Raw genomic sequence first — 20046 nt, 5'->3', positions numbered from 1 at the left:
ATATGATGATACTGTGAACAACTGACTGTACACTTCGGATGATTTTATGGTATGTGAATATATCTCAGTAAAATTGCATAAAAAATGTAAAAACAAAAAAAAGCTTTGTTTAAAGCCAAGTGATAGAAGGGGGTAGGAAGAAAATAAAAACCATACATCAGAAAACAGTTAAATTTAATTTGGTTGTCATTTGGGGGGAAGGATAATGAGGATGAAAATGAGCCACTCATTTGTCTTAAAAATTATAAGCATTATTAAATTGCATAAACAAATTCTTTTCATTTCTCTATCAGATGGGAAGAGGTAACTTAAGGACTTTTTAAAATTTTATTTGTCTTTGCAGTTCTGGTGCTTAGCACTGTGTCTGGCCAAATAGTCAATGTTCAATAAACGTTTGCTGACTAAATCTCCAACACAACTGACTATATATGGCAGTCTTCCCTGGATTTTTGACCACGTAAAGTATACCTCTCACATAATTATAATCTTAGTAGTCATACTATTTTAAATCCTACTTGTTTTCATTAAAACTTTCCTATTACAATATATAATGACCTTATTATGCTTATATATAATCAACGTTAATGGGATAACTACAGAAACCAATCTGGAGGTAACTACTCTTTAGGTTGCAATTTAACTAAATTACTAATTTCTTTTAGAAATGAAGGTGTACTTTGAATGTACATTTGTTTTGATAAACCCATAAATTAGCCTTTGAAAATTCTTTTACAAAAGTCTTTTAACATGATTTTAAACCTCATTCATAAAAGAATCCCCCTACTAACTTATGAAAAATACAGTTCATTTATCACTTTACAGCAACATAGCTGCTTCGTAAGAGTAAAATGCATGTTGCTCTTTTATCTTTTTTGGGATGGAAGCCTATTATAACAAATCTCTACCAACCTAAGAGGAAAATCAGACAGATAATATATGGGGCTGAAGAAATGTGAATCTATTTAACTAGTGATAAAACACAAATGTCAATACTTTCATTTACAGCAAAATATTTTGTTCTTACTTCTAAAGAATGAAGAATTGTTTCCTTATAAAGCTGAATGATGTTTTCAATGTTTTCCAAATAATCCTCAGGCCTCTGAACAAGATGTTGAAGAATTTCAGCCACCAACTGCATTTCTGCAATAAATGCCTAAATGGAAAAGAAAATATTTTAAATAACTTTAGGCCAATGATAATTTAATTTTAAGCCATATCCCTCCTTCCTTTCACCTGGAAGCCATTTTGAGGGTGAAAAGCAGCAGGAGGAGGAAGTTTTGAGACTGAGGATTTTTATTTAAGAGAGGCTGAATACACCTGAGAGGCTTTTATCAGATGGAATAAATCTTTAAATTGGCTAGGACACTAAATAATTTCTTTCTGCTCCCCAGTAGGTAAATAAGGGTAGGGAATAAGGTCAGAGTTTTAGAGATAAAATAAAAAATCAGATTTTCTCTGATTAGCTGAGCTTGCAGTTTGTTCAGGCATTGAGTAAATATTTACTGAGTGCTTGTTATCTGTCAGGCACAATATATTCTAAGAGCTTGGGATACAACAGTGACAAAACCTCTAAACTCTTGTGCTCATGAGTGTGCATTTCTGCTGGGGAAGACAGAGCATAAACAAGTAAACAAATATACAACTTGTTAGATAGTGGTAAATGCTAGGAAGAAAAATGAAGCAGGGTAGAGGCAATGAAGAGTAGTGTAAAAAGGTTTTATTTTATATCAGGTGGTTCTGAAAGGCTCCTTTGAAGAAGTGACATTTGACTAGAACCCAGAAAGAAGTGAGGGAGGGAGCCACACAGATTTCTGGAGGAAAGAACATTTCCAGGCAGAAAGAACAGTAAGTGTGAAAAGTCCTCAACCCAGGGCTTTTGACATGGTAAGTGTCCAATATCATATTTTTCATGAACATTAATTCTTTCAAGTTTTTGTCAATGCATATGCATACATATTTTACACAATATGAATCAAAATATCAATACAAACCATTTTATAACAGGTTTTAAATATTATTTTAATGGCTAGATAATATATTAATAACCTTGAATATAGGATTATTTAATCATTTATCTATTTTTGAATAACCAGACATTTCATTTTTCACATTTATAAATAATGTTGCACTGAATAGCTTTGTAGCTAAATTGATATTTCCCTTGGAATAATTCCTAAAAATAGAATTAGTAGTCCAAAGGTTATACATTTCAAAGTGCTACTGCCTTTTCCGGAAAAGTCTATCAATCTTCTCTCTCTAGTGGAGGACTTTGCTAGCATGCTTGCATGCACTCATTCAGTCATTACACAACTTATTAAGCACCTACTCTATGCAGAGCACTGTACCAGATCACTAGAGAAAGAATCCTTGCCTACACAGAGCTTACAATCAATGGGGAAGAGAGGTTAACAAACAAGTAAACAAAAAATATAATTTCAGAAAGTGGTAAGTGATATGAAGAAGATAAAGCAGGGTAGTGGGTTGGATCTGTGCTGTCTAGCCTGGCAGCTACTAGCCACAGGAGGCTCTTGAGCACTTGAGATGTGGCTAATGTAAACTGGGATGTGCTACAAGTGTACAAAGATTTCAAAAACTTAGTATGATAAAAGAATGTATCATTCTTAGTGATATTTTACATTGATTATGTGTTGAAATAATATTTTGGATATACTGAGTTAAAGAAAATATTTTATTAAAATTATTTTCACCTGTTTCTTTTTACTTTTTTAAAAGTGTGGCTATTAGAAAATTTTAAATTACACGTGGCTTGCATTATATTTCAATTGGAGAAGAAGGAGCAAGCCACAGGAAGATGATCCAGGGAAAAGAGTTGTAGGTAGAGGGAAGAGGAAACAGGAAGTGCAAAAGCTTGAGGCACAAATGAATTTAGCACAGTTGAAGATCAGCTAAAAGGCCAATGTGACTGGAATACTGTGAGCAACGGGGGAGAGTAGCAGGGGGGAGAGATCAGACATGAGACCAGAGGCCAGGTCCATGGGCTTGTAAGCTACATGAGAATGTTTGGATTTTAATCGAAATGTAATGGAAAGTTATTGAGGGTTATCTATTTTAAAAATGTCTCTGGCTTCTATAAAGAATTGAATGGGATGGGCAGGGTTGAGGAAAACAGAAGCTAAGAGAACATTTACAAAGCTATTGCAGCAGTTCAGGCAATTGTTTAAATTTGCAGGTATGTAAGGGAGAACATGCTTTCATACGATTATTGGCCATTGATTCAAGGGGGTGGCAAGTTGCCTTGGACAACTTCTTAACACTGTTAAGCAGAGATCATAGCCAGACATGCTCTTGGGGCTAAATCTAGTCTAAAGACATAATTTGATTATCTCCCACTACATTGGCCTATACCGTGTTTTAAAAATTGTGGATTAGTTGCCCACTACTTTTATTTTAAAATCCTGATTTTTGGCTTCTCTGGAAAAACTGGACCACCCAGTAAAAACAGGCTGGCATTCCCACAGGGCAGTGGTTGGCTGAGCTGGAGCTAAGAGGCAGCTGTCCTTTGAAGGGGGGCATGCACTATCTAGCCCAGTGATGTCCAATCGAACTTTCTGCAATAATGGAAATGTGCTGTCTGATAAGGAAGCCATGAGTCATATGTGGTCAATGAGTACTTGTAGCTAGTGTGATGAGTGTGACTAAATTTTTAATTTCATATACTTTTAAATAAATTTACATTTAAGTAGCCACATGTGGACAGTGGCTTCTATACTACACAGCGCAGCCCTAGCCTACGCTCGTCCTCGCTCTGGCCAACATCACAAATTGATGTAACGTGTCTGCCCCTGTAGCTAAGTGAGTTGTGAACTCTGTTTCTTCCCATTCATTGCTACATCAACTTTGATGTAAGATGGTATTCTTTACTCATGCTAAAAAGACACACTTTTATTCCTATCTGCTAAGAGGTTTCCTTTCCTTTTCTTTTTTAAATTTGGAATGGATGCTATTATCTAATGCCTTTTTTTTTTTGCACAGATGAGATTATTTTATGATTTTTTTAATTGGCTTTATTACGTTATCAGATTTTTTGTTATGAAATTTTCCTCATTCAGTCATAGTAGAAGATTCTTTTGATGCCCTATTGCTTTTTGTTTACTGGTATTTAATTTAGGATTGTTCCATCAATGTGTATATGTAAGATTGGCCTATGCATTACTTTTCATGTGCTCGCTTTGTCAGATTTGGGAATCAGGATTATGTTAGCTTCTTAAATTGAATTATGCCTGGGATACTTTGCTCCCCATATAACACTGTGTGTTGATTGCTCTAACTCCTCAGTCTAGCTTGCTTAGTGCCTGACATATAATAAGTGACCAATTACTCAATGTTGCTCTGAATGAAGCAGATTCACCATCAGGAGATAGAGGGACCTCTGCACTGACAAGAAGGGTAAACTTGATGACCTCTAGATTACAAGTTAATATTTCTTGAAAACATGAAACATTTTTGCTTATTTCCTCCATAATCAATAAAAATTTAAAGAAAATTTAATTTTTTCTTCTATCTGCTATTTTCTATTATCCATGTTATTTAATTTAACTATAGCATATAAAAATGTATAGTATTAGTAACGACTGATTGGGATATTACCTCTTCTTCTTCTTGCTCTTCTTCTTCCCCTTCCTCTTCTCCTTTTCCCTCTTTCAGGGCTTCTTTCTTCTTTTTCCTATGATTCTCAATGACTTCAGGATCCCACTGATCTCTTGAGTATATGTAACCTGTACTGCTGTGCTGTCTTTGCCCAGAAATTCTTTGGCATAAATCAAAGTCAGGGCACTAAGGAACAACGTTATTAAATCATATAAAACAATAGGAATATGCTCTTTTTTTGATGTTTTAAAAATTTAAATTAATAGTAAAGGCTACTGTCATATGAAGTATTATCTATGAAGGTTTTTCTGTGTGTGTGTGTGTGTGTGTGTGTGTGTGTATGTATATATACACACACACACATATGTACCCAGGAGTACATTTGTTGGATCATACATTGGCTATGTTTAGCTTTGTAAGAAACTGCTAAACTGTCTTCCAAACCAGCTGTACCATTCTGCATCCCCACCAGCAATGAATGAGAGTTTTGAATATGTTTTAATTCCTATTTATATATTATACAATACATAGGCCAAATAAAAATTCCCTGAAAACCTGAGTAAATGCAATATTGTGACTGGCATTTTGCATCATATTTCAGTACACGCCAACAGACACACAAGACACAACTTTTATGATAGGCCAACACTTTTTTTTTGTCGGAAATTAAGATACATGGAAGTGTCAGAAGTTTTAAGATGAACATTTATGATAGAATGGTGTAAATAATACGATAGAGAGAAGATAGCAACATGTATGCTCAACAGAGAAGACTGTTTAAACTCTTCCTCTGATAAGTAAGGTGTAAGGGATAAGCAGTGTGTGTGTGTGTGTGTGTGTGTGTGTGTGTATTTTGGTCATGGAAGGGCAGTTTTCAGGGAAAGCTTTGAAGAGATGATGCCTCAACTGACTTTCAAAGGATGGCTATAACTGAGCCTGGTGAGGAGGTGAGAAGTTTCAAGAGGATGGAGCTGCATGTGCAAAAGCACAGAGTGATAAGAAAATATAGCTCAGTCCCCATGACTGATGCATAAGTGACTATTTCCATAACTATTTAAAATTTTGAAAACATTCTTTGAATTTAACTAACCATATGAAAGGATGGTTTACTATACTAGAAAAACAACTGATATCCTTACCTTAATGTTGATTATAATATCAGGTGTCAAATGTAAGTTTTTCATAAAATCCATTTGCTCTAAAGGAGTCAAGGAATCCTGTGAAAGTGGTGGCAGTTCAGTGATAATATAACCTATAGAGCAAAATATAATTTAAAAAGTTCTATAATATTATCAATATATGAAAGCATGGATTTATTACTCTTACTTTATCAAATATCTAATTATTAATGAGTACTGAAAGTAGGTCATGAAATCATCTGTCAAAAATTTAAATTAATAGCAAAGGCTATTGCCATATGAAGTATATCTATGAAGGTTTTTCTGATACTAAATAAAATCATTGGGCCAGGAGGAGGCATCTTTAAAAATTCCAAATCAATCTATTTTAAACATAAGAGATTCCTAGAGATAGACATTCTATGCTAGTAATTTTTAAACTCATGTTTAGCTCATAATTGCTCTAATTTATGTAAAGGTATATTATAAGGGTTGTATGGTATGTTATTTTTCTTCCTTAAATTCATATCTTATAATTTAACTGAAAATACACGTATAATGTTTGTGCCAGTTTGGATGCATTATGTCACCCAAAATGCTATGTTCTTTGATGCAATCTTGTGGGGGCAGACATATTAATGTTGATTAGGTTGGAATCCTTTGATTGAGTGTTTCCATGGAGATGTGACTCAATCAACTGTGACTGAAACATCTGATTGGATACTATCCCTGGAGGTGTGGCCCCACTCATCAGTGTGGGTCTTGATTAGTTTACTGGAGCCCTATAAAAGCTCAAACAGAAGGAGCTCAGTGCTGCAGCCAAGAGAGACACTTTAAAGATGGCCATTGAAAGTAGACTTTTGCTACTCTAGAATTTGCCTGGAAGAAACAAAGAGAATACCCCCAGAAGCCTAGAGAGAAACATTCTGGGAGAAAGCCATTTTGAAACACAACCTGGGAGCAAGGAAGATGACGCCAGCCACGTGCCTTCCCAGACAACAGAGGTATTCCAGACACCAATGGCCATTCTGTGAAGGTACTCTATTGTTGACACCTTAGCTTGGACACTTCCATGGCCTTAAGACTATAACTTCGTAAACAAATAAACCCCCTTTATAAAAGCCAATCCATTTCTGGTATTTTGCATAATGGCAGCATTAGCAAACCGGAACAATGTTTATATAAATTTTATCAGTATGCAAGTTATATCAGTAAGATTTTGGTTTAGCATATTTATGGGCTTGCATCCCATCCAGGAACCTAAATCTTCTCATTTCACTCTGTTTACCACCACCACATTAATTTCCGTATATATTTCTTTAATTATGTCACTACCTTGCTCTGGAAACTTATCTCTTGCTAATAGAATAGTCTCAGCTCCTTTAGTTGGAATTAAAGCCCTTCCATCTATTTTTCTGATTTTTTTAAAGAATATTTTTCTTGGAAGAACAACTGACAGACAAGCTATGGTTATTTGGCAGAAATTTTATTTAAAAAAAAATGAATGGGAGAAAAGTACTAGGAGAACATGATGATGTAAGACATCTATTGAAAACCTCTCTCCAGAGATTCAGTGAAGAAAAGGAAAATACCAGTTGCTCAGAACTCTGGAGGAAGGTAAAGACTGGAGAAGGATCCCACAAATGCTGAATCGAAGAAAGAGAAAAATATCAGGTAGGAAACTTCCATCCTGGACTGGCTGGTCCTCCCTTCCCCCTCACTCGGTCCCATACAGCTCAGGAAGTGCCCAGAGGTAGTGGCTGGGATCCCTCCCACTTCCCACCAGGGACACAGACTATAAAATCTCTCACCTCAGTGAGACAGATCCCCACCTATTTTCAGACACAGAGACCCAAACCCACAGGGACCCACGGCAGGTCTCAAGCCACTGGGGAGGGCAGAATACAAAAGGGCAGCAAGGAGGACCTTCCAAGATGGAGGTTTAGGGAGGGAATGACAGAATCTACTTCTTTCCCCAAAGCAGCGAGTAGCCAGGAAGAAACTGTGCAAATCAACTGTTGGGGACCCGGGAGACAGGGGAGGACATTTCAAGGCCCAGGTCAGTGTGGGAGGAAGGGACTGAGAAAATGCAGGCAGAGACTGTAACTCCAGCCATGGCTTCTGGAGCCCATCCCCTACACTTGAGGAAAGCAGCAGCAGGAGGCCCAATACTTTCCTGGGGAACAGCTGCTCACTGGGACAGCTGCGGTTGTCCTCCATCCCAAGCTCAGAGGGGGATATACCAATAGTGAGCCACATATTAGCTGGAGAAGTGAGCACAGGAAACCCACAGTTTCAGCCTTCCAGGTCAGATGCTGCAGAGCTTTGTGAGTTAAACACCCTGTGACAAAGCATAAGTAATCAAAGATTGCCTTCTGCTGGACAGGCCAGAAAGTGCAGGTGAAAAAAGCAGGGCTTTCTGGGCCTCTCCAGACCCTATTAATCGGCCACACCCAGACCCATCAGAGCTGGTCTAGACCCCTGTCTGGGTACTCAGTCCTGTTTTGGCTGGGAAATATTGATACAAAGCAGTGCCCTAATACAAACCCAGGCAACAACTAAATTCTAAACAAGAGAAAGAAACCAACTTACAGATTAGATCCAACAACATAATCAGATGACCAGATATCAGCAAAAAAAAAAAAAAAAAAAAAAAAAAAAAAAACAACAAAAACACAAGGCATACCAAAGCACAGGAAGATATAACACAGTCAAAGAAACAAATTAAAAAGAGTAGATACAGAATCTGAAACAACTAATCAAATATTTCAAACAAATCTCCTAAATCAATTCAAAGAGATGATGGAAAATATGCATAAAGAGATAAAGGATATTAAGAAGACACTAGGAGAGCATAAAGAATAATTTGAAAGAATACATAGAAAAATAACAGACATTGTACACATGAAAGACACTGTAGATTAAATTAAAAATATACCAGAGACACACAACAGCAGATTTGAAGAGGCAGACGAAAGGATCAGTGAGCTAGATGACAGTATAACTGAATTTGAACAGACAAAAGAACAAATGAAGAAAAAAGTAAAAAAAATTGAGTGGAATCTTGGGGAAATGATCGACAACACAAAGCGCCCAAACATATGCATCATGGGAGTCCCAGAAGGAGAGAAGGGAAAGGGGTCAGGAAGAATATTAGAGGAAATAATGGTCGAAAATTTCCTAACCCATATAAAAAGACAAAAATATGCAAACCCAAGAGCCCACAGTACTCCAAACAGAATAAATGACAATAGACTCAATCCAAGACACATACTAATCAGACTGTGAAATACTGAAGAGAAGGAGATATTCTGAAAGTACTAAGAGAAAAGCAATTCAACACATACAAGGGAAGCTAAAGAAGATTAAGTGCTGATTTTTCATCAGACGCCATGGAGGAAAGAAGGCAGTGTTACAATATATTTAAGATAGTGAAAGAGAAAAATTGCCAGCCAAGAATTCTCTATTCAGCAAAGCTGTCTTTCAAAAGTGAGGGAGAGTTTAAAATATTCACCAATAGACAGGAGCTGAGAGAGTTCATTAATAAGAGACCTGCCTGACAAGAACTACTAAGGAGAGTTCTGCTGGCTGAAAAGAAAAGGCAGGAGAGAGAGCCCTGGAGGAGGTTAAAGAAATGAAGGGTATTAGTAAGGGTTAACTAAGAGGATAAAACTAGAGGAAAAAATAGATCTGATAAATAAAAGCAAAAGTATAAAATCAAATGTTTAGGAATCAACTTAACCAAGGAGGTAAAGACCTGTACAAAGAAAACTAAAAAACACTGCTAAAAGAGACTGGTGAGCTGTATGTTTTAGTTACTCCTCCAGGAAAGTAGGTAGAAAGCCAGGAACTGCGTGGACTGGACACCACAGAGCAATATGACTTTGGGCATACTTCATACAACACTCATGAAAACGTGGAACTGCTGAGATCAGCGAAATCTGTAAGTTTTTGCGGCCAGGGGACCCGCGCCCCTCCCTGCCAGGCTCAGTCCCGTGGGAGGAGGGGCTGTCAGCTCTGGGAAGGAGAAGGGAGAACTGCAGTGGCAGCCCTTATCGGAAACTCATCTGCTAATCCAAACTCCAACCATAGATAGACGGAGACCAGACACCAGAGAATCTGAGAGCAGCCAGCCCAGCAGAGAGGAGACAGGCATAGAAAAAAAAACAACACGAAAAACTCCAAAATAAAAGCGGAGGATTTCTGGAGTTCTGGTGAACATAAAAAGGGGAAGGGCAGCGCTCAGGCCCGAGCTCAGGCCCTGAGGCGCATATGCAAATACTGAAGAAAAGCTGATCTCTCTGCCCTGTGGACCTTTCCTTAATGGCCCTGGTTGCTTTGTCTCTTAGCATTTCAATAACCCATTAGATCTCTGAGGAGGGCCCTTTTTTTTTTTTTTTTTTTTAATCCTTTTTTCTTTTTCTAAAACAATTACTCTAAGAAGCCCAATACAGAAAGCTTCAAAGACTTGCAATTTGGGCAGGTCAAGTCAAGAGCAGAACTAGGAGAGCTCTGAGACAAAACGCAATAATCCAGTGGCTGAGAAAATTCACTAAACACCACAACTTCCCAATAAAAGGGGGGTGTCCGCTCAGAGCCATCATCCTGGTGGACAGGAAACACTCCTGCCCATCGCCAGCCCCATAGCCCAGAGCTGCCCCAGACAACCCAGTGTGACGGAAGTGCTTCAAATAACAGGCACACACCACAAAACTGGGCGTGGACATTAGCCTTCCCTGCAACCTCAGCTGATTGTCCCAGAGTTGGGAAGGTAGAGCAGTGTGAATTAACAAAGCCCCATTCAGCCATCATTTCAGCAGACTGGGAGCCTCCCTACACAGCCCAGCAGCCCAGAACTGCCCTGGGGGGACGGCACTCACCTGTGACATAGCACAGTCATCCCTCAACAGAGGACCCGGGGTGCACGGCCTGGAAGAGGGACCCACTTGCAAGTCTCAGGAGCCATACGCCAATACCAAGGACTTGTGGGTCAGTGGCAGAGACAAACTGTGACAGGACTGAACTGAAGGATTAGACTATTGCAGCAGCTTTAAAACTCTAGGATCACCAGGGAGATTTCATTGTTAGAGCCACCCCCCCGTCCCTGACTGCCCAGAAACATGCCCCATATACAGGGCAGGCAACACCAACTACATAAGCAAGCTTGGTACACCAATTGGACCCCACAAGACTCACTCCCCCACTCACCAAAAAGGCTAAGCAGGGGAGAACTGGCTTGTGGAGAACAGGTGGCTCGTGGATGCCACCTGCTGGTTAGTTAGAGAAAGTGTACTCCACGAAGCTGTAGATCTGATAAATTAGAGATAAGGACTTCAATTGGTCTACAAATCCTAAAAGAACCCTATCAAGTTCAACAAATGCCACAAGGCCAAAAACAACAGAAAATTATAAAGCATATGAAAAAACCAGACGATATGGATAACCCAAGCCCAAGCACCCAAATCAAAAGACCGGAAGAGACACAGCACCTAGAGGAGCTACTCAAAGAACTAAAGATGAACAATGAGACCATAGTACGGGAGACAAAGGAAATCAAGAAGACCCTAGAAGAGCATAAAGAAGACATTTCAAGACTAAATAAAAAAATGGATGATCTTATGGTAATTAAAGAAACTGTTGACCAAATTAAAAAGATTCTGGACACTCATAGTACAAGACTAGAGGAAGTTGAACAACGAATCAGTGACCTGGAAGATGACAGAATGGAAAATGAAAGCATAAAAGAAAGAATGGGGAAAAAAATTGAAAAAATCGAAATGGACCAAGGGATATGATAGATAATATGAAACGTCCAAATATAAGACTCATTGGTGTCCCAGAAGGGGAAGAAAAGGGTAAAGGTCTAGGAAGAGTATTCAAAGAAATTGTTGGGGAAAACTTCCCAAATCTTCTAAACAACATAAATACACAAATCATAAATGCTCAGCGAACCCCAAATAGGATAAATCCAAATAAACCCACTCCGAGACATATACTGATCACACTGTCAAACACAGAAGAGAAGGAGCAAGTTCTGAAAGCAGCAAGAGAAAAGCAATTCACCACATACAAAGGAAACAGCATAAGACTAAGTAGTGACTACTCAGCAGCCACCATGGAGGTGAGAAGGCAGTGGCACGATATATTTAAAATTCTGAGTGAGAAAAATTTCCAGCCAAGAATACTTTATCCAGCAAAGCTCTCCTTCAAATTTGAGGGAGAGCTTAAATTTTTCACAGACAAACAAATGCTGAGAGAATTTGCTAACAAGAGACCTGACCTACTGGAGATACTAAAGGGAGCCCTACAGACAGAGAAACAAAGAAAGGACAGAGAGACTTGGAGAAAGGTTCAGTACTAAAGAGATTCGGTATGGGTACAATAAAGGATATTAATAGACAGAGGGGAAAAATACGACAAACATAAACCAAAGGATAAGATGGCTGATTCAAGAAATGCCTTCACGGTTATAACATTGAATGTAAATGGATTAAACTCCCCAATTAAAAGATATAGATTCGCAGAATGGATCCAAAAAAATGAACCATCAATATCTTGCATACAAGAGACTCATCTTAAACACAGGGACACAAAGAAACTGAAAGTGAAAGGATGGAAAAAATATTTCATGCAAGCTACAGCCAAAAGAAAGCAGGTGTAGCAATATTAATCTCAGATAAAATAGACTTCAAATGCAGGGATGTTTTGAGAGACAAAGAAGGCCACTACATACTAATAAAAGGGGCAATTCAGCAAGAAGAAATAACAATCGTAAATGTCTATGCACCCAATCAAGGTGCCACAAAATACATGAGAGAAACACTGGCAAAACTAAAGGAAGCAATTGATGTTTCCACAATAATTGTGGGAGACTTCAACACATCACTCTCTCCTATAGATAGATCAACCAGACAGAAGACCAAGAAGGAAATTGAAAACCTAAACAATCTGATAAATGAATTAGATTTAACAGACATATACAGGACATTACATCCCAAATCACCAGGATACACATACTTTTCTAGTGCTCATGGAACTTTCTCCAGAATAGATCATATGCTGGGACATAAAACAAGCCTCAATAAATTTAAAAAGATTGAAATTATTCAAAGCACATTCTCTGACCACAATGGAATACAATTAGAAGTCAATAACCATCAGAGACTTAGAAAACTCACAAATACCTGGAGGTTAAACAACACACTCCTAAACAATCAGTGGGTTAAAGAAGAAATAGCAAGAGAAATTGCTAAATATATAGAGACGAATGAAAATGAGAACACAACATACCAAAACCTATGGGATGCAGCAAAAGCAGTGCTAAGGGGGAAATTTATAGCACTAAACGCATATATTAAAAAGGAAGAAAGAGCCAAAATCAAAGAACTAATGGATCAACTGAAGAAGCTAGAAAATGAACAGCAAACCAATCCTAAACCAAGTACAAGAAAAGAAATAAGGATTAAAGCAGAAATAAATGACATAGAGAACAAAAAAACAATAGAGAGGATAAATATCACCAAAAGTTGGTTCTTTGAGAAGATCAACAAGATTGACAAGCCCCTAGCTAGACTGACAAAATCAAAAAGAGAGAAGACCCATATAAACAAAATAATGAATGAAAAAGGTGACATAACTGCAGATCCTGAAGAAATTAAAAAAATTATAAGAGGATACTATGAACAACTGTATGGCAACAAACTGGATAATGTAGAAGAAATGGACAATTTCCTGGAAACATATGAACAACCTAGACTGACCAGAGAAGAAATAGAAGACCTCAACCAACCCATCACAAGCAAAGAGATCCAATCAGTCATCAAAAATCTTCCCACAAATAAATGCCCAGGGCCAGATGGCTTCACAGGGGAATTCTACCAAACTTTCCAGAAAGAACTGACACCAATCTTACTCAAACTCTTTCAAAACATTGAAGAATATGGAACACTACCTAACTCATTTTATGAAGCTAACATCAAGCTAATACCAAAACCAGGCAAAGATGCTACAAAAAAGGAAAACTACCGGCCAATCTCCCTAATGAATATAGATGCAAAAATCCTCAACAAAATACTTGCAAATTGAATCCAAAGACACATTAAAAAAATCATACACCATGACCAAGTGGGGTTTATTCCAGGCATGCAAGGATGGTTCAACATAAGAAAATCAATCAATGTATTACAACACATTAACAAGTCAAAAGGGAAAAATCAATTGATCATCTCAATAGATGCTGAAAAAGCATTTGACAAAATCCAGCATCCCTTTTTGATAAAAACACTTCAAAAGGTAGGAATTGAAGGAAACTTCCTCAACATGATAAAGAGCATATATGAAAAACCCACAGCCAGCATAGTACTCAATGGTGAGAGACTGAAAGCCTTCCCTCTAAGATCAGGAACAAGACAAGGATGCCCGCTGTCACCACTGTTATTCAACATTGTGCTGGAAGTGCTAGCCAGGGCAATCCGGCAAGACAAAGAAATAAAAGGCATCCAAATTGGAAAAGAAGAAGTAAAACTATCATTGTTTGCAGATGATATGATCCTATATCTAGAAAACCCTGAGAAATCGACGATACAGCTACTAGAGCTAATAAACAAATTTAGCAAAGTAGCGGGATACAAGGTTAATGCACATAAGTCAGTAATGTTTCTATATGCTAGAAATGAACAAACTGAAGAGACACTCAAGGAAAAGATACCATTTTCAATAGCAACTAAAAAAATCAAGTACCTAGGAATAAACTTAACCAAAGATGTAAAAGACCTATACAAAGAAAACTACATAACTCTACTAAAAGAAATAGAAGGGGACCTTAAAAGATGGAAAAATATTCCATGTTCATGGATAGGAAGACTAAATGTCATTAAGATGTCAATTCTACCCAAACTGCTCTACAGATTCAATGCAATCCCAATCAAAATTCCAACAACCTACTTTGCAGACTTGGAAAAGCTAGTTATCAAATTTATTTGGAAAGGGAAGATGCCTCGAATTGCTAAAGACACTCTAAAAAAGAAAAACGAAGTGGGAGGACTTACACTCCCTGACTTTGAAGCTTATTATAAAGCCACAGTTGCCAAAACAGCATGGTACTGGCACAAAGATAGACACATAGATCAATGGAATCGAATTGAGAATTCAGAGATAGACCCTCAGATCTATGGCCGACTGATCTTTGATAAGGCCCCCAAAGTCACCGAACTGAGCCATAATGGTCTTTTCAACAAATGGGGCTGGGAGAGTTCGACATCCATATCCAAAAGAATGAAAGAGGACCCCTACCTCACCCCCTACACAAAAATTAACTCAAAATGGACCAAAGATCTCAATATAAAAGAAAGTACCATCAAACTCCTAGAAGATAATGTAGGAAAACATCTTCAAGACCTTGTATTAGGCGGCCACTTCCTAGACTTTACACCCAAAGCACAAGCAACAAAAGAGAGAATAGATAAATGGGAACTCCTCAAGCTTAGAAGTTTCTGCACCTCAAAGGAATTTCTCAAAAAGGTGAAGAGGCAGCCAACTCAATGGGAAAAAATTTTTGGAAACCATGTATCTGACAAAAGACTGATATCTTGCATATATAAAGAAATCCTACAACTCAATGACAATAGTACAGTCGGCCCAATTATAAAATGGGCAAAAGATATGAAAAGACAGTTCTCTGAAGAGGAAATACAAATGGCCAAGAAACACATGAAAAAATGTTCAGCTTCACTAGCTATTAGATAGATGCAAATTAAGACCACAATGAGATACCATCTAACACCGGTTAGAATGGCTGCCATTAAACAAACAGGAAACTACAAATGCTGGAGGGGATGTGGAGAAATTGGAACTCTTATTCATTGTTGGTGGGACTGTATAATGGTTCAGCCACTCTGGAAGTCAGTCTGGCAGTTCCTTAGAAAACTAGATATAGAGTTACCATTCGATCCAGCGATTGCACTTCTCGGTATATACCCGGAAGATCGGAAAGCAGTGACACGAACAGATATCTGCACGCCAATGTTCATAGCAGCATTATTCACAATTGCCAAGAGATGGAAACAACCCAAATGTCCTTCAACAGATGAGTGGATAAATAAAATGTGGTATATACACACGATGGAATACTACACGGCAGTAAGAAGGAACGATCTCGTGAAACATATGAGAACATGGATGAACCTTGAAGACATAATGCTGAGCGAAATAAGCCAGGCACAAAAAGAGAAATATTATATGCTACCACTAATGTGAACTTTGAAAAATGTAAAACAAATTGTTTATAATGTAGAATGTAGGGGAACTAGCAATAGAGAGCAATTAAGGAAGGGGGAACAATAATCCAAGAAGAACAGATAAGCTATTTAACGTTCTGGGGATGCCCAGGAATGACTATGGTCTGTTAATTTCTGATGGATATAGTAGGAGCAAGTTCACAGGAATGTTGCTATATTAGGTAACTTTCTTGGGGTAAAGTAGGAACATGTTGGAAGTTAAGCAGTTATCTTAGGTTAGTTGTCTTTTTCTTACTCCCTTGTTATGGTCTCTTTGAAATATTCTTTTATTGTATGTTTGTTTTCTTTTTAACTTTTTTTCCATACAGTTGATTTAAAAAAGAAGGGAAAGTCAAAAAAAAAAAAAAAAAAAAAGAAAAACAAGGAAAAAAAAAGATGTAGTGCCCCCTTGAGGAGCCTGTGGAGAATGCAGGGGTATTGGCCTACCCCACCTCCATGGTTGCTAACATGACCACAGACATAGGGGACTGGTGGTTTGATGGGCTGAGTCCTCTACCACAGGTTTTACCCTTGGGAAAACGGTTACTGCAAAGGAGAGGCTAGGCCTCCCTATGGTTGTGCCTAAGAGCCTCCTCCCGAATGCCTCTTTGTTGCTCAGATGTGGCCCCCTCTAGCTAAGCCAACTTGAAAGGTGAAATCACTGCCCTCCCCCCTACGTGGGATCAGACACCCAAGGGAGTGAATCTCCCTGGCAACGTGGAATATGACTCCCGGGGAGGAATGTAGACCCGACATCGTGGGACGGAGAACATCTTCTTGACCAAAAGGGGGATGTGAAAGGAAATGAAATAAGCTTCAGTGGCAGCGAGATTCCAAAAGGAGCCGAGAGGTCACTCTGTTGGGCACTCTTATGCACACTTTAGACAACCCGTTTTAGGTTCTAAAGAATTGGGGTAGCTGGTGGTGGATACCTGAAACTATCAAACTACAACCCAGAACCCATGAATCTTGAAGACAATTGTATAAAAATGTAGCTTATGAGGGGTGACAATGGGATTGGGAAAGCCATAAGGACCAGACTCCACTTTGTCTAGTTTATGGATGGATGAGTAGAAAAATAGGGGAAGGAAACAAACAGACAAAGGTACCCAGTGTTCTTTTTTACTTCAATTGCTCTTTTTCACTCTAATTATTATTCTTGTTATTTTTGTGTGTGTGCTAATGAAGGTGTCAGGGATTGATTTGGGTGATGAATGTACCACTATGTAATGGTACTGTAAACAATCGAAAGTACGATTTGTTTTGTATGACTGCGTGGTATGTGAATATATCTCAATAAAATGAAGATTAAAAAAAAAATTAATGCATTGTATCAGCTTTATGAGAATTATAACAAAATATCACTGTTTTCAATCATTTATTATGCCAAATAAAAACCAGCAGATTTTCTGCCAAAAAAAAAAAAAAAAACACTGCTAAAAGAAATCAAAGAAGACCTAAATAAATGGAAAGACATTCTGTGTTCATGGACTGGAAGGCTAAATATCTTTAAGATAACAATTTTGCCCAAACTGATCTACAGATTCAAAGCAATACCATTCAAAAATTCTAATCAACATTCCAACACCTTCTTTACAGAAATGGAAAAGCTACTTATCAAATGTATTTGGAATGGTAAGGGGCCTTGAACTGCCAAAAATATCTTGAAAAAGAAGATTGAAGTGGGAGGACTCATGCTTCCTGACTTTAAATCACATTATAAAGCCACAGTGGTCAAAACAGCTTGGTACTGGCATATAGGTAGACATATTGATCAATGCAATCAAATTGAGAATTCAGAAACAGATCCTCAGATCTATGGTCAAATGATATTTGACAAGGCTCCCAAGTCCATTCAACTAGAGTAGAACATTCTTTTCAATAAATGGTCTTGAGAGAACTGGATATCTCTATCCAAAAAAAAAAAAAAAAAAAAAAAAAAAAGAGGACCCCATCTCACACCCTATACAAGTTAACTCAAAATGGACCAAAGACCTAAATATAAGAACCAGTACCATAAAACTCCTAGAAGAAAATGTAGAGAAACATCTTCAAAATCTAGTGATAGGTGATAGTTTCTTAGACTTTACACCCAAAGCACAAGCAATGAAAGAAAAAAATCTATAAATGGGACCTCCTCAAAATTGAACACTTCTGTGCCTCAAAGGACTTTGTCAAAAGGGTGAAAAGGAGCTAACTCAATGGGAGAAAAAAATTTGGAAACCACATATCTGGTAAGGATTTGATATCCAGAATATATAAGGAAATCCTACAACTCAATACTATAAAGACAAACAGCTCACTTAAAAATGGGCAAAAGACATGAATAGAAGTTTTTCCAAAGAGAAAATACAAATGGCCAAAAAGCACATGAAAAGATGCTCAACTTCACTAGCTATTAAGGAAATACAAATCAAAACTACAATGAGATATTTCACACCTATGAGAATGGCTGCTATTAAACAAAAAGGAAACTACAAGTGTTGGAGAGGATGTGGGAAAACAGGAACGCATTCCCTGCTGGCAGGAATGTAAAAAGGTACAGTCACTATGGAGGATGATTTGGTGGTTCCTCAGAAAGCTAAGTAGAGAGTTGTCTTATGATCCAGCAACCTTGTCACTCAGTATATACCCAGAAAATCTGAAATCAGGGATGTGAGCAGACATTTTCACACTGATGTTCATAGCAGCATTACTCAAAATTGCCAAAAGATGGAAATGACCCAAGTGTCCATCAACAGATGAACAGGTAAACAAAATGTGGTATACACATAAAATGGAATATTACTCAGCAGTAAGAAAGAAATGAAGTTCTGAAGCATGTGACAACATGGATGAACCCTGAGGACATTATGTTAAGTGAAATAAGTCAGACACCAAAGGACAAATACTGTATGATCTCATTAGTAGGAATCAATTATAATATGTAAACTCATAGACATAAAATCTAGAATATAGGTTACCAGGATATAGAATGAGGCTACAGACTGGGGAGCAGTTTCTTAATATGTGCAGAATTTTTAAATAGATTGAACTTAAATGTTGGAAATGGGTAGAGGTGATGGGGATACTTTATTGTGAGTATAATATTTAGTGTTGATTTGTGGGTAAATTTGGTGGCAGCTCCAATGAAGGTATTCAATGAACTCCTCAGGAAATGCTTCGCTGGCTAGCCGAAGAAGTGAAGGTCCTTTATCTGCCTTGCTTATACTGATTGGATTAAATTCAGATGATTGAATACTCTCATTGTGGAAGACACACCCTTCATTGATGTAATCAGTCACAGCTGCAGCCAATTGACTAATGATTTAATAAACTGGCCTTCTGGTTTATTAACCAAACACAAATGTCCTTGCAGTAATGGTTAGGCCAGTGCTTGCTTGACCAGACACCTGGACACCTTCACCTGGCCAAGGTGACACATGAACCTAACCATCACAAATATTATCACCTTTCTATATATACATGGTATCATACACATATATATATATCTTATGTCACAATAAGGAAAGAACTGAAACTTTGGAATTTGTAACCCACAGCATTCATTGCAGTTACATACATAACTAATTGTTAAAGGCTACTAAAATATTCCTCCCTATTCCAACTACATCTCCATGTGAGGCTGGATTTTCTTCATGCACTTCAACCATAATAGTATATTGCCACAGATTAAGCAGAAGCAGATGAGAGATCCAGCTATCTTTTCTTAAATCAGACATCAAAGGATTTGCAAAAATGTAAAACAATACCACTCTTCCCAATATTTTGTTTGGAAAAACATAATTATTTTTCATAAAAATGCTACTTATGTTAAAAAGTAATGAGTTTATTGTTTTTTAAACAAAAAAGTAAGTTAAAAATATTCTTACAATTTCTGTTTCAATTTCTACTATATTAAATATTAATAGATATAACCCACATCAGCAAAAACTCTTTTGGGTCCTCAACAATTTTTATGAGTGTAAAGGGATCTTGACACCAAAAAGTTTGAGAACCAACCACTCACCATCCCATGCAATGTTTAGAATATTATAATAAGAAAA

The 20046-nt window shown here is 37.6% G+C and overlaps 1 protein-coding gene across 2 annotated transcripts in view; it reads right to left on the bottom strand.

Annotated features, from left to right (window-relative positions):
* Nucleotides 1-20046, bottom strand: part of AK9 (adenylate kinase 9) — a 207911-nt gene that overhangs the window by 171725 nt on the left and 16140 nt on the right. Inside the window, exons 7-9 of one of the 2 annotated variants that reach the window (XM_037842266.1) lie at nt 5748-5860; nt 4609-4794; nt 1025-1153 (exon numbers count right to left, since the gene is read on the bottom strand). In XM_037842266.1, the coding sequence (XP_037698194.1) occupies nt 1025-1153; nt 4609-4794; nt 5748-5860 (428 nt within the window). Of the gene's footprint in view, nt 1-1024; nt 1154-4608; nt 4795-5747; nt 5861-20046 lie in introns of those variants that run through there. The other variant, XM_037842267.1, reaches the window with a different exon arrangement.

Source organism: Choloepus didactylus, chromosome 7, assembly GCF_015220235.1.
Source record: "Choloepus didactylus isolate mChoDid1 chromosome 7, mChoDid1.pri, whole genome shotgun sequence".
NCBI lineage: Eukaryota > Metazoa > Chordata > Mammalia > Pilosa > Megalonychidae > Choloepus > Choloepus didactylus.
This window is presented reverse-complemented; position numbering and strand designations above follow the sequence as displayed.